General features: G+C 43.5%; 1 protein-coding gene across 43 annotated transcripts in view; it reads left to right on the forward strand.

Annotated features, from left to right (window-relative positions):
• Trpm3 (transient receptor potential cation channel subfamily M member 3) overlaps positions 1-15,325 on the forward strand; it is an 834,738-nt gene that overhangs the window by 739,681 nt on the left and 79,732 nt on the right. For 25 of the 43 annotated variants that reach the window (XM_028894749.2, XM_028894795.2, XM_028894968.2 and 22 more), the window contains 5 exons: positions 1,462-1,562; positions 2,785-2,919; positions 6,274-6,324; positions 13,169-13,204; positions 13,356-13,496. In XM_028894749.2, coding sequence (XP_028750582.1) covers positions 1,462-1,562; positions 2,785-2,919; positions 6,274-6,324; positions 13,169-13,204; positions 13,356-13,496 — 464 coding nt within the window. The remainder of the gene's footprint in view (positions 1-1,461; positions 1,563-2,784; positions 2,920-6,273; positions 6,325-13,168; positions 13,205-13,355; positions 13,497-15,325) is intronic. The other 18 variants (XM_028894804.2, XM_028894853.2, XM_028894983.2 and 15 more) reach the window with 1 other exon arrangement.

Genomic DNA, 15,325 nt, shown 5'->3' on the forward strand with positions numbered 1-15,325 from the left:
TCCCCATGCTTATTTATCAAGCACTTTACACCTCCCTAGTCATTTGCCTGATTCTTGGCATCAACGTTGCAGAGTCCAGAAGAAAAAGGCTTGGGGTAGGCATGAAAAGAGACATGTGGGCCAGCAGTTCTCTACCCCTGCTGTGCACTGGAAACACCTGGGGGCTTTAGACACCCCTTCAAGTGCTGTCACTGAATGGATAGGGGGGCTGGCATAGTGATAGTGTAAAGATCTCCTGGTAAGGCTGACGAGGGCCAACAGGTAAAAGTCACATACATTCATGGTGTAGTGAGCAGGTGGGTCCTTATATGGATTCCAACCTTCCCTGATGGGCAGAATTCGCGATGACTGGCTCTGGCTGGAGTGCCACAGCAGCATAATGAACTTTTCTGTTTATTCTGTTAGGAGCCTTGTGACCTTTCCTTAGTGTCACTCTATCATCTCTAGACTTGAGCATCTTCATGGGGCCAAGGCAGATAGCAAGAGCCAGTGTCCAGTACCACTTGGACCCATGAAGATGCTCAAGTCTAGAGATGATGTCTTCATGGGGCCAAGGCAGATAGCAAAAGCCAGTGTCCGGTACCACTTGGGACATTCCTTATCACAACATGTGGAAATCTCCAATAGTTTGCCAAACATATGTTCAATTTTCAAATTCTCTGGGCCAAAGGAGACCATTTGCTCTTTTCCCTTCTCCCCTCCTGATAGGAGACCCAGTAAGGTAAAAATGAACCAGCGTGCAATGAAGTCTCTTCCTCCATACACCGAGGATGTCAATAGTGTGAACAACAACAACAACAACAACAAAAGTTAGCATTTGAATTCACTTATAGGATCCCATTTCAATCTTGTAGCATCTCCGTTGAATAAAATGGGATCATTCTTACTGTTCCCATTTCAAAGATAACAGAACAGTGGCTTATAGAGCTCACCCAGCTCACCCAGCCACAAAATGGACAGGGGTTGCAAGATAGTCCCCCTGCCTTCTAGACTGCACCTGTTCTAAGCTATACAAACAGCTGCTGAGGATTGCACATGTGGACAACATACATCATCTAGACTGCCTATCACAGCAGAATCTTCTGTAGAGATACAAATGCTACCTCCACCTCTAGTCACACGTGGCTGTTGGGTACTGAAATTCAACTAGTGCCAGGCACTCACCTGTTGTTATCCCAGCACTCAGGAAGCCAGACTGGGAGTACCCATGAGTTTAAGGTTAGGTCGGGCTACATATTGAAACCCTGTCTCAAAAAAACAAATAAGTAAAATAAAATAAATCTACAGTGCACAGGAAAGCACCATGACAAAGAAGGATCCTCCCCAAAATGTCAGTAGTGGAATGGGGCCACGCAGCTCCTCAGGTTCCCCTGGGATCAATGGAGGAGGGGCTGAAAGATTCTTCTTGGCATGGCTAACCGCTGTTTCTCTCGCCCTCTTTTTTTCTCCCACTTTGTACAGGAGCCAACGCATCTGCCCCAGACCAACTGAGCTTAGCATTAGCCTGGAACAGAGTTGACATCGCTCGCAGCCAGATCTTCATTTACGGGCAACAGTGGCCGGTAGAGTATACATCGTTACCCCCGACAAGCCCACGTGCTTGGCAATAGCGTTTAAGGAACCCTTGAAAGTGGCACAGAAAATTAGGGCGAGGTGTGGGGAGAGGAGAGATCACCCTGTGCTTAGCACAGCGTGTGGCCAGGGCACGCCTCTCATGGTTGGGGACATACTGCCACCTAGCGGAAGATAGAACTAAGTGCATCACCAAACGTTCCCTGGCTCTTCTCAACAATTTTCTGAAGCAAATCCTGTCTTTTTGTTCTATCTTTAACGACACAGACCAGACAAAGTTAAAATAAAGGAAGGAGGGGATTCGTATGTCTCTGGTTATCTTTTAGGAGAGCAGAAGGAGGAAGCTGTTGTCGCCAGATGGTGGCGCTCATGCTGGTTTGCAACTGGGCCAGGCCTCTGGGTGCAGGTACCATCTGGTCCTGGTGACTGAGCACAGGTCTGCCCGATGCCCAGCACAAGTGAACCAAAGCTTTATATAACTGTCCGTGGCTTTTTTTTTTCTGTCGCTTGGGTGCCAAAAATAAGAACCTGGGAAATGGGCCATTGGGTGATGTGCACGCGTACCCACGGGTGGCAGCCCACCAGCAGCCTGGAAGTAGCGCTCCCTGAACCTTAGGAGCTCTGGCCGCAACTGAGCACCTGTCTTCCTAGGGTTCACAGACTGCTAGTTGAGGGCATATTCGTCAAGGAATCTGGACGTTGGGGGAGGGATGAAAACTGTAAAAGGAATATAAATCCCAGTCAGTACTCCATCTAGAAAACGTGTTGAGTTTGCCTCTGGAGTGCCCATTTCTACACAGAGATTCCAGACCTATTGGACCCTCGGCTCTGTTTACCTAAGTTCCTATCCTCAAGTCAGCCAGGGCTCTCAGTCAGTACCTAAGGAAGAAGTAAATGGAGAGAGAGGAGTGTCTAGGATTACCTCTATAGGTATAGCAGAAAACCAGCCAGGGAATCCTTCAGGAGGAAAACCTAGGGTCCTGAGGCTCCAGAACAAGAGATTTGGGGGAGAAAGTAGCTCCTAGATCTGGAAGTCCTTGATGTCTGTTTCCCAAGACATGAGTCTTCAGGACCAGGAGGGGGCCCTGGAGGGCGGGGTGCCGGGTCTCTCTCATTGGCACATGTCCCTGGTCTGTTTTAAGCCCTCTGGGTGAGCAATGAGGAACGCACTTCTCTGCTGTGGGCAGACTAACTGAATGTCTTGGATTACAGGTAGGGTCCCTGGAGCAAGCCATGCTGGATGCCCTAGTCCTGGACAGAGTGGATTTTGTGAAATTACTCATAGAGAACGGAGTAAGCATGCACCGTTTTCTCACCATCTCCAGACTAGAGGAACTGTACAACACGGTAGGGCCAAGCTACGATGCCTTTCAGCCTCTGCTTTTCTTCTCTTTGTTTACCTTCTCCTGCCTTGCCCCCCATGCCTGTGACCCTGCTCCTGTCTCTCCTGTAATGCATGGATCCTTCCTCACATGCACCCCCTCACACCTGGAGAGCCAACAGACACCAAGTCACTGGGACTTTGCTTGTTTTAACTGCTCAGTTGTCGGCATCTTAGGCAAAAGGGGATGTGATCGTCAGAGGGCATTGTTCTCAGATTCTAACACAAAGCCACCAGCAAGTGTCTGTCTACCGGGACACATGTAATCTGTAAGCCCAGGGAGTGTTTGGGACAAATGTTGCAGAGGAGGGTTGGTTTAGCACCAAGCACCCAAGCAGGCTGATGAAGTATCATCCTGTATCATTTTGTCATCCTCAGAGGAACGAAGTTCATTTTCCCCATGACAGTATAAAGTATCTTCGAGTCATCCAAAAATGTTTTGTGGTGGTGGTTGTTCTTTGCAGTGGCAATTCGCTGAACAAGCCAACCGAGTTTAAAGAGCTGATGTTGTGTTTTACCATTTTACAGATGAGAAAACTGAGGCGGTCCTTAGTCTGTTTGTGCTGCTACAACAGAATACCTGAGGCTGGGTAATTTGCGAAGAACATATATTTCTTTCTCACAGTGCTGGAGGCGGGGCTGGAAGTCAAGATCAAGGGGCCACTAGGTTCATTATGTAGTGAGAGCCGTTCTCTCTTTCCAGAATGTATCCACTGCAAAGGACAAACACTGTCCTCTTAGGGCAGAAGGGTTGGAAGTATGGAAGTGTGAACCCTCTTCTGTCCAGACCTCAACTCAGCTTACAAAGTAGATGATACCCTTGTGACTAGATCACCTAAGAGCCCCACCTTTCCATACCTCTGTACCGATACGAAGCTCAACATGAATTTCGTAGAGTCATGAGAGTGTAAAGCATAGTCAGAGGAGAGAAGTAATTTATTGAAGGACCTAAATCTCTGAATAACGGTAACAAAAAGAGCCCAGTACCGAACCCAAGCCTCTTCTCAGAAGTTTCTTTTCCACACACTGGATACAATGTCTGTCCCAGTACCATGGGTGCAATGCGATAGAGCTATGGACTCAACAAGAGGTAGGTGACAGATAAGAGCAGTGTGCTTCATGTTAAGGCCACTAAAGGAAGGAAGCCAGCTGGCAGAGTGGGTCCAGGTTTCTGCTTTCTCTGCAGCCTTGTCTTGCCTCAACACACTGAGATTTACAGTGAGAAATAAATATGCCTGGGCACCACAACTGAGGTATCAGTTAGACAGTTTTGGAAGGCCAAAGGTTCTTTCCAATGTCTAGGGAAGAATGAAAGAATCCTGTCACAAGACCTTAGACCAACAGGTTTCATTACTCAGATCAACTGGTGGTGGTCACCTACAGTACCGTGTTGAGAAAAAATATGGGACAGCAAATGGCAATAATAATAATGCTATTATTTACTGAATGTTGAGCCCAACGTAACAGCTTTATAAAGAAGCATTGCATCACAGAATCGTCAGATAGCCCTGTCAGATGAAGGGGTGTTATTCTCCTCACTGGATGAGGAGAAAGTGCATCACGGCAGGCTCTGTGATGCCTGTCTGCACAAGCAGGGTTGGGGCCAGGAATCTCAGCCCCAGAGCATTATCACTGTTTTAGATCCTCCGATCATGTTGCCAGATTTACCAAATAACTGCAGCACACCAGCAAAATTTGGTTTCCAGATAAGCAATGATTGTTAGCATAAATATGGTTGTCCTTCGTATCTTCATAGGATTCATTCTAGGAGCTACCACAAAAGAAAAAAATACCTTTAAATGCTCAAATTCCTCATCTAAATGACAAAACCTACACACATCACCCATTTTTTTTTTAAGTAACCTCTCTCTGGAAGCTAAATAATGAAGCAGCTAAACCAGGGATTTTGAACTCTCATATACAATACCCAATACAAGGCAAATAAATAGTTATTGGCCTGTATCTTCTAAGGCAGTGTTTCTCAACCTGTGGGTCATAACCCCTGTAGGGGTTGCATATCAGCTATTTACATTATGATTTATAACAGTAAAATTACAGTTATGAAGTAGCAACAAAATAATTTTATACTTGGGAGTCACCACAACATGAAGAACTGTATTAAAGGGTCATGGCACTAGGAAAGTTGATAACCAATGATCTAAGGAATGATAAGAAAAATACCTCTACATATTCAGTACACACACAACTTCTCACAAATATTTTCAATCCAGTTGGTGGACTCCACAAATACAGACATCATGAGTTTGGAGAGCTGACTATATATTCCCCATATTGCATGGGGCATCATTGCTTATTTGAAATTCAAATTTCATTGGGTATTCTGTACTTTACTTAGCATCCCTCCTCCTGAGAGACCAGAGAATAATAAATCATCTACTTTATTCTAAGCCTCAATACATGCACACCCTTTCCTGACCTCTTTTTCCCCAGCTAGCTTATGACTTTTCCTAAAGTCAGATGTCAGAGAGCTACCACAAGTCCACTATTTCTGTACAGCCTGGGAGTGGTCACCTCCCACTTATGGATGACTTTCTTTTATATCGAATTGTTGAAACAACCAAAGGAAGCCACAATATTCTATGACATGTTAAAATTTATGAAATCTGGCCAGAGAGAGTAGCATCTATGTTTAAACCCAGGATTCAGAAGGCTGAGGCAGGAGGGCTATGATTTTAAAGTCAGCTGGGATTACACAATAAAAGCCCTCTCCTAAAAGAATTATATGGAATTTGATTTCTTGTAACCATGAATAAAGTTTTATTGAAACATGGCCAAGATCACTCATTTATGTATAGCCTATAGCTGCTTTCACACAATAATAACAGCTAAGCAGATTTGAGAAGGCTGCATAGTCCACAAATATTCACTATTGACTTCCCGGCCTTTTGCAGAGAAAGCTGGCCAGTGCATTTTTGAGACAAGTTTTCAATGACAACTTGGAAAACTACATTAAATAAAATTAAGACATTTCTATGGCAATGTGTCAAAAAACCCTCTGCTCTCTCTCGCTAGAAAACTAGCTCTTTCCACACCATTTGGCCCAGGTATCTATTAGTTGATAATCAGCCTTACAAAGTTTGAACCTACAATTTCAAACACATTTCTCTGGAGAACATGTGATCCCAAAATCCAGCCAGCCTTAGTTTCAAAGTCACAGAACTACAACTGAGCAACTAGAACAAGACCCAGAACAAAGAGCTGCCCTCCACCAGCCAGAGCCCTTCCTTCCGCTCCCTCTCCAGTCACCGCCTGGAGCCCCTGACTAGCAAAACTGTTTGATTGTTCTTTATCGTTTTCAGAGACATGGGCCCTCAAATACATTGTACCACTTGGTCAGGGATGTCAAAAAGGTAAGAATCCTCTAGACCTCAGGTCAGAGGCCCTGTGCTGAGTGCTTCCTGTCATAGACTGTACCCGTTGTGCATGAGCTGCCTAGTCTCCATGTCCCTGCCAGCCCCCATCGTTGCGGATCAATGTATGCGCATCTGCTTGGTAGCTTGGACACCTCTGCTGACGATGCCGCTGTGGTCCTTCCTCCAGTCACCATGGTTTGAGATGCTTTTATTGAATGTAATGCTTTTCTATAGCAGATTCCAGGCTCTCCACCATGCCAACGTGGATTTATGTCATTACCTACATCTTTCCAAATGCCCCTTACTGTTTGGGGAGTTAGTTTCTATGGTAGCTTACCACATGAAGTACCTTCCTGCCAGCTCCTCACGACATCCTCTATCTACCTTCATATAAAGTATAGTCAGAAGCTGAGAAAAGGTGGCTCAGCTCGGCATTCTATCTTCACAACACTTTATTTTTCCAAAATACGTTTTATGTCCATCTATTCATTTGATTTTTTTTTAAAGCTGGTGGGTGCAAGTGAGTCATTCACAGTTTATGGAGGAGGTTGAAGGGTAAGGAGGTGATGACAATATGCAGTGATTGGTAACATGCTAATATCACTACAGATCCTTTATCAAAGAGAAGTAGCAATGAGTGAGGCCTACTAGTGATGAGTACCCAGGATTCCATAGGCTTTCTACACACCTGAATTCATTTACTCACCACAAAAACTGTCTGAAGTGGGGGCTGGAGAAATGGCTCAGTGGTTAAGAGGACTGACTGCTCCTCCAGCACCCACATGGCATCTCACAACTCTCGTAACTCCAGTTTCAGGGAACCCAAAACCCTCACACAGACATATGTGTAGGCAAAACACCAATGCACAAAAAATGAAGATAAATAAATTTTTAAAAACTGTCTGAAGTAGGGTTATAATGTCTTTATTATCATTATATAATATTCTCATGTAAAGTTGAACATGGGAAGGTCATGTTTAATCTTAGCATGTACTTGCATCTTTTGCCTGTCTCTTTTAAGAGTATCTTGACTTCAGAACCTTTAACTCCAAAGAACAAAACAGACATTGTAGACCTTCCCTGTCTCCTAGGAATGCTGCAGTATTACCCCAGAACCCAAGGACATACTTAGAGAAATGATCTGGACCAGCAGGTCGTTCTTCAGTGGCAGGTTCTTGAGAGGGAGGACCATAGGATCAGAAATGAAGAAGCTAGGAAAGTTGGGATCAGGAAGTCTTACACAAGCTATGTCACGTGCCAAGCAAGCTAATTAAGTGCAGCACCTTATACACAGTGTGCAGGAAAAAAAATGAGAGCGTCATCAGGAAACTATCATACAATGGGACAGAGTCAGTGAGAAGCTAATCAAGCTGCCCAAAGGGAACAAGGAGTGTTTCAAGTGCACCCCGGACTCGGCAGCCTTGACTGATCACCACAGCTCTTCAAGGACGGGAAAGAAGGGTTTTCCCATGATTAGAAACCTCAGTTCTCCCAGAGCCCTAGGCCCAGGTCATTGATGGCCTTGCCAAGCATGTTCCAGGTTTTAGACAAGGAACTAAGTTCCTTCTCCATCATAAACTCAGGGCAAGCCCTGAACTGGTTTGATTCTCAACTGAGAATCAAAAGTACTGGACAAGTACATCATCCCATAGAAAGTCTCAACTAGACTTGACCCTTAACGAACTGTAAGCAACTTTTGATATAGTCTTTAAAGTGCCAGAGGCTGTGGGAACTGCTTCTATATAGCCTATTTTAACCGACTGGGTCTTAGTTAAGAATGAGTAAAGGTTATAAGAACAAAAACAAAATGTACATCCACTTTTTTTTTTCCTTTGCTACTCCAAACCTCCCTTCCATTTCCACACAACCGTAATGAGGACTGTCCAACTTTGTGAGCAAAGCCTGTAGCTCTTGAAATCAAGAGAAGCAGACCCTGTGTGGCCTGTTTACCTGAATCACCACTTTATGAGACCCCAGCTTTCCTCAGACTGGCCCATGCCAAGCCACAGTGGCCTCTGTGCCTCCAAGAAACCCCTTTCCTTCACATTTTCCTTTTGCTTAATTTATCCTGGCTTAAATTTTTCTGGAAACTAAACTCGGGTGATTAGGGTCCCACATACTCAACATATCCATTGAAAAGCATTTGACTCTCATGTTCAAGAAATCATTTTGAGTGTTTCTAAAATAATAGATATGATACCAATTACTCACCTCCGACTAGTCTGTGTCTAGCTAGAATGTGGAGCCTTCTGGTAATACAGCTATGCTTCGGTCCCAGAATCTCATCCATCAGCCAACCCAAGCCTTGGAAGGAGTCACACATGCGCTTTCCCTGCCCCCTTTCCCAGAAGTAAGGTCTTGCCTGATCTTCAAGGAGATTTTTGAAGTATAGTTCCTTGAGTATAAATGATCAAGATCTCTCATATTCCTTTCTCTTCTCCATAGATTTCCACTTTGCAAGACCACTATCCATTAGCTGAAGCTCCCTGAGCTGCCTCCTGCATTTTTGTTCATATTGAGAGTCTTATTAGAAGGCACGCAGCATGCCCTTAGAGTACTTTCTTCCCCCTTTAAAGCTTCTTAGCTGTTAATGTACCTTGAAAATGCTATAGACTGATAAGAAAAGGATGTTAAGAACATGGGAGGGAGGGCTGTGAGCTAAGAGCAGACCTTTAAGAGTGACAGGATAATAGAGCGAGAGGGTAGTTGGGTGAGCATTCATTTCCTCACTGACTTAGGAACCGGAGGAAATGACTTTAAAACTCACCCAGAATAGCTCTGAACTGGCCTAGAAACAGTTTCTCCTTTCACTTGGAGAGCAGACTGCCAGTAAGAGGAGGGCAAAGACAATGCCTGTGTTCCGTTTCTTCTCCTAAAAAAAAGTAGAAACAAGAAATGAAGATTCCTGTCTCGGATAAGGGGAACTTCTGGCTATTGGAAGAAAGAAAGATACAGCTTTCTCACCAGCAAAGGAACCAGACATATCAACAGTTTATGATCATGGATGAAATGAGCTGAAAATGGAACTCTGTGTTGTGTGTTTCTCAAAGATGTGAAAGGGAAAGAAATTAACATCTGGGCGCAAATCTCTCCCATGGTCCCATATGACTTTTCCTAATTTAGGCCAAGTACTTACTCAGGGGATTCAAAAATCTAGGTTTAAAATCTAAGAATGTCTTGGGACATTTAATTTTTAAAATTAAAGAATATAATGAGTCATAAGGGCCTCCTTCCTTACAGGTATATATATTATTCTGTGAAATTTTTAACCAATAGTCAAAATATTATATATATATGCATATATGTATACACACACACACACACACACACACACACACACGTACATGAGATAGAAACATAGTTCTGGACCTTAAACGTATTATCTAGTGAGGTATCTCTAAATTAAATGTAAATGATGTCTACAAACCCAAGGATACATTTTGTAATTATCACATCACGTAAGCCAATCAGGTTATCTCCAAGCCCAGTTGTTCTTTGTAACCTACAGAAATGAGTGAGGAGAAGTGCTTCCAAGCCAGTCTCAAGATCTCAAATTCTTTTATCTCTAGAGAACAATCTATAAGTAATGTGGCAAAGAATTTCATTCTCCATCCACCAGAAGTTTGAACTGATATAAGTCACACCAATTCCTTGAAGCAGTTGCATGCATAAATCCATCGACTCTACTCACAGCTTTCCTACTAGACTAGTGGCTCAAGTCTGTCTGCACTTCTGTAAAACATAACCCGCCATTTCAGTAGCTGCCTGCTCAGTCTGTGGCTCCGGATGTTTTAAGCAGTAGTTTCTCTTTCGTCAATTTAAATGTGCTAATACTTCAGATTATCTGTGCTGTCCTTCACCGCCAGAGGAGGGTGATTTGAGTAGAATACAGGGCCATGGTGAAATTAAGATTTAAAGTCCATTTACATGGGAACTAAGACCCAGTTTTGCTGAATACAAGAGAGAAGGGGGAAATAGACAAAGGGAAAGGAGGGAAGTGGGGAGAGAGGAAGAAGGAAGGAAAGAAGGAAGGAAGGAAGGAAGGAAGGAAGGAAGGAAGGAAGGAAGGAAGGAAGGAAGGAAGGGTTTTTGAAACTTTGGGTAAGAAAAGGAGATTTTCATAAGCCCATATGATAAATTCATGCAAATTTGTCAGAGCATTCTTATTTTAAAATAATTCATTGCCTGGTTTTTTACTTTGCTAGTCTACTAAACCATGGGTAACCGCCTTTCTTCTCGAGTGCTCCCCAGACTGAGTCCTATCCAGTGACGATTTTTCCCCTGTCAAGCCTGTTCCCCAAGTCTTTTCCACACTCTTCTTTGGTGAACTTGAAAATCAGCAATCATTTAAGACTTTCCACACCCTGGAAGAAACAAGCTTGTCTTCAAGGCTTGTTACAAATTTCAAAGGAAAAAAAATCAATGTTCCTAAACAGTTAAAATCTGACAGCCATACCATGAGCTGACACTCAAAGACAGTTCATTTTGAAGAGCAGATTCAACTTGTGAGTTTGAACTGCTCTCGAGAACATCTTTAAGCATGGCATGACTTAAATTTTACCTTCAAGTAATGGTTCATAGCATGAAGGCAACATTTTCAAGTTGTCAACCTGCCTCCCAATCCTCTCTATTAAATCACTTGAATCTCGGGACCTATCCTGTGTTGTTAAGGCATGAAATGGGAAATCATTCTTGAGGCTTTGCCCATTACCGAAGTCATGACCCACAGGGTGGGGAGAGGACTAGGAAACAGCAGACAGAATAAGAATGGCTCTGGTATCATTTTTTTTTAATTCCAAAGCAAAGGAAGACTCCTCCAGAAGGCTGTTGTCACTACCTGTTGGGCATTCAAGGTGCCATTCACCCTCTTTGCCTCCTCCAGAGCAGGTGAAGTGAGAGCACAGGTCTATCCACGTGGGTTCCTTGACCACCCCCAACCCCACACACCATACTCCAGGGGACACCAACCTTGAGCACTCTGCACAAGGAACTTTGCCCAATGGAGAGCAGTAGAAAATAAAAGCAGTTGATGGGTGCTAATTAACAGCTGGGCTTCTAGAAACAGGCGGAGCCTGAGGAGCAACAGTCCATGTCGCCTGATTTTAGAGCATAAAGTGAGATACAGAAAGGATAGAGTCACATGGGGTTGAGCTAACAGAGTCTAGCCCATTGCTGTTTGTCCTGGGGACTCATGTCTCTGGCCAGAATTCTTGACATAAATGCATGAAAGCTCCCCTTCTGTCCAACAGTTGTGTCCTGGGATAAGCAATATAGATGATTTGTCATTGATGTGTGCAGACCACACCAAGTCAAGGCCATCATCCTCATCATGAAGCAAGGCTGCCGTTCTCTTTAGATACTACCCAGGACATAGTTACCCCAACCAGGGTGGATGAGGAGAGAGAATGTAGCTACTTAAGTTCATTGAAGAGAACATGACACAAAAAGCCCAACCCAGGCTGGATCCCAGACACATCAATTAATTTCATTGTTTCATTGATACATATTTTCAACAACAAAAATCACAAGAACCAACCACACCCCACATGTTATAAAAGTCATGGCAAGTATAAAGATATAAAAATATTCAAGAAAAATTTAAAACTATAGGTTTAATGACAGGCTACATTGAAGCCTCCTTTAACCAATTTGATGGATTTCCTACCTACAGAGATTCCCATATCACACTCTGGAGATCCCTAGGTGAACTGCCATTGCCACTTGAGCCTTAGGTGGTAGAGAAGAGGTTCCAAAAATCCAGGCTTGCATCAGAAGCCACCCGAGGAGGCAATGAGGCATACAGATGCCCAACACACTGAAGTAGGTAGGACATGGTCTAGATCTCCACACAGTCACTGAATTCCCCACAGTGTGTATGATATAGGCCATCACTGGCAGAGGATGCTGGCCTGCATCGGGAATTAAGCCAGGCAGTGAGAGCTGCCAGTCAAGTCATCTATGCCCTCTTCAACTCACTGCGCATCCCTTCTTCCTTGACTTAACAGAGTGAAGAGTTTTCTTGGGCTCCAAGAATCCTCTTTTGAACCATCTGTATGAACAAGTTCCTGTGTTCCATTCCTAGAACCAGCACTCAAAAAAAAGAATGTTTTTAATAAAAACTAAAAGCCACACCATACTTCTGGTGTCTTTAGAAATGCTACTTTCTGGCTAGAGATGTGCCTCAATGTTAAAATGCTTAGTATGTACAAAGTCCTGGACTCCATCCTAAATGCCCTCCCCGCAACCAAACAAAGCTATTTTGCAACAAAAGGTGACAAAACCACCTTAATTTTGTGAAAGTTTTAATTCCAATGTTAAAATTTCTTCTCCTGTCACACTTCACACATACACACACACACACACACACACACACACACACACACACACACACATACACCCTTTAAGCACAAGGGACACTCATAGAGCTCCATTCTGACACGATGAAATGCTGACACTGTTCCCTATTATTTATTGTGGGGTGGGGGTGGGCCAGTGTATGTGACCAGCTAACAGAGGTCTGGTGTTCAAGTAGAATTGATCTCTAAGCGGTCCTCGCCCTGGTAGCGACACTCATCTTCTGAGAGGAGTCTTCCTTTTGTGAGTGGGGAGAAAACAAAGCGCCTGCAAGAGACAGGCCTGGGTCAGAGAGAGGCTCAGGAGCATCAGGGGACCCTGCATCTAGAAGCTGGGAATGATAGCCCTTGCCTTGTCTAGCCTGTGTTTCTTTCTGCTACACTGGTGTTTTTTTCTCCCCAGCTGAAGACTTGAATAAATAATTTGATTTTCTGTTATTGCCGGCGATTACCACATCTTCTTATTTAACTTATGTCTTCTTTCCAAGCGAGAGTATCCAGGTTTCGGTTGGATCTATTTTAAGGTGAATTAATTAACCAGCATAATAATACATTCATGTTTCCTTTTTCATTATAATTTTTACTCTAAAATAGTTACAAAACACTTGCCATTGAACCCTTAGTAAACCATGCCGTCTTTTTGGGTTTGTCTGTTGTTCTCTTCATCCCCAACAGGGAAACCTGCCCCCGGACTACAGAATCAGCCTCATAGACATTGGCCTGGTGATTGAGTACCTGATGGGCGGGGCTTACCGCTGCAACTACACGCGCAAGCGCTTCCGGACCCTCTACCACAATCTGTTTGGCCCCAAACGGGTGAGCTTCTAGCATGATCTTAGGCTGTTTGGGGAAGACTGGGGACGAGAGATTTGGGGTACTTGGCCTCTTGTCTCCAAGGGAAAATGAATTGAAAAGATAGAAGGTGCACCTCCCTCTTTTTCCATTCAAACTATTGAAATGTATTATTAAATTTAAAATACTGGCCAAACAAATTCTATCTGTTGTTTTCCTTGAGGTGACAGTCCCACTTTGATCATCCTAAAAATGTCTGCCTGCTGCTGCAGTCTCTCTGCTAGTCTTTCCTTCAAATAAAAATGATTTTCCATTGGGGGAAGGATTTGTTTTTTGTTTTGTTTTGTTTTGGGGGTTTTTGTTTGTTTGTTTGTTTGATTTTGGTTTTCCATTTTGCTTTTCTTTTTTTTTTTTTCTTTTTTTTTTTTTTTTTTTTATGTCTGCAACTCAATTCCAGAAGGAAAAAAAAAAACTGCACTTTTCCTCTGGAATCATTGGGTCGGTCTGTGGCAAAAGTGGTCCAGGAAGGACAGCTTCCACTTATATCCCACAGGATGGGAATAGGGCATGTCTAGACCATGTCTTCATAGGTCAATTTAGCCAGTGTTTACAATGTTTACGTCTTGAGGACATTAAGTGAAGCTGTTTTGAGTTTTTGTTGGTTGGTTGTTTGGTTTGATGTTATTTGGTTGGTTCGTTCTGTGCCTAGCAGTGGGTTCAAAGGACAGTAGCTAAGCTTCTCCACCGTCCTTGTTCATGTCAAGCTTAGGGCCCCACAGCTTTGGGCTTTCATGAACACCGTGGAATCTCAAAGGTGTGTTACTACTAGAAACATAGCTTGGACTTCATTCCCTGAAAGGGGTTGGGGGACCCTGAGGACCCCAAAATGACATCCCAAGAGCTGCCAGTCTCAGCTGGTAGTGGGCATGATTATTTCTTTTTTCTCTCTTTTAAAAAAAAAAATGTTTATGATTTTCTTAATGTTTGAGTTTTATGGTTTTCCCTTTATTTTATGAAGTTTTTGAGTTTGTTTTTCTGGTTTTTTGTTTGTTTGTTTTTGTTTTGTTTTATTTTTAACAAAGTTTTCACTAATGAAAGTATTTTGTGGAGCTATTTGAAAATTGGGAAAGGGGGAACAAAAAGTTTGAAGAAAGACAAAAAACTTAGACTTGTGGTAATTTAGAAGCCAAAAGAGAAAAGAAGGGAGACAGCTTCAAGCTATTCTAACTTATATAATCACATCAAATTCGCAGGAACTGTCAGCTTATAATTCTTACGGCCTCAGTAGTTTCCAGAATGACACCCACTTCTCCAATAAACTTAGAACACAGACTTGGTACTCCTGGTCCATGGAGTTCTTTTGTTCTCCCCTTCTTAAATACAAAGCAAGTTCTATAATTCCCGAGTGGCCTTCTCTGTGGCCTTCAGGTGTGCCCTTGCACACGTTCCCAGCATGGCCAGGGAAGCCACCTCCTGTGTGCTAATGTTCCCCAGCCATGGGGCCACTTGTACCTCTAGCAGCACCTGCTCTGGCCCACACCCCCTCGCTCTACTGTGCAGTGCTGGAAGAGAGCCAGAGGAAGCAGCTAAACAAATGTTTTGAATTATACTCCAAGTGTCTGCATGATAGTTTTCCAGAGGTTTGAGAAATATCTGGTTTGATCTGTTGATTGTTTCATTGTTTATGTCTTCTCTGCTCAGACTGCTGTAACAAAATACCATAAGCTCATAAACAACATCAACATACGGCCCACAGCTCTAGGTTCAAGAATAGGGTACCAACAGACTGACTTTATGCTGAGGGCCTGTTTTCTGCCTCACAGATGGCACTTTCTGGCTGTGTGTTCACATGG

Source organism: Peromyscus leucopus, chromosome 1 (assembly GCF_004664715.2).
Source record: "Peromyscus leucopus breed LL Stock chromosome 1, UCI_PerLeu_2.1, whole genome shotgun sequence".
Classification (NCBI taxonomy): domain Eukaryota; kingdom Metazoa; phylum Chordata; class Mammalia; order Rodentia; family Cricetidae; genus Peromyscus; species Peromyscus leucopus.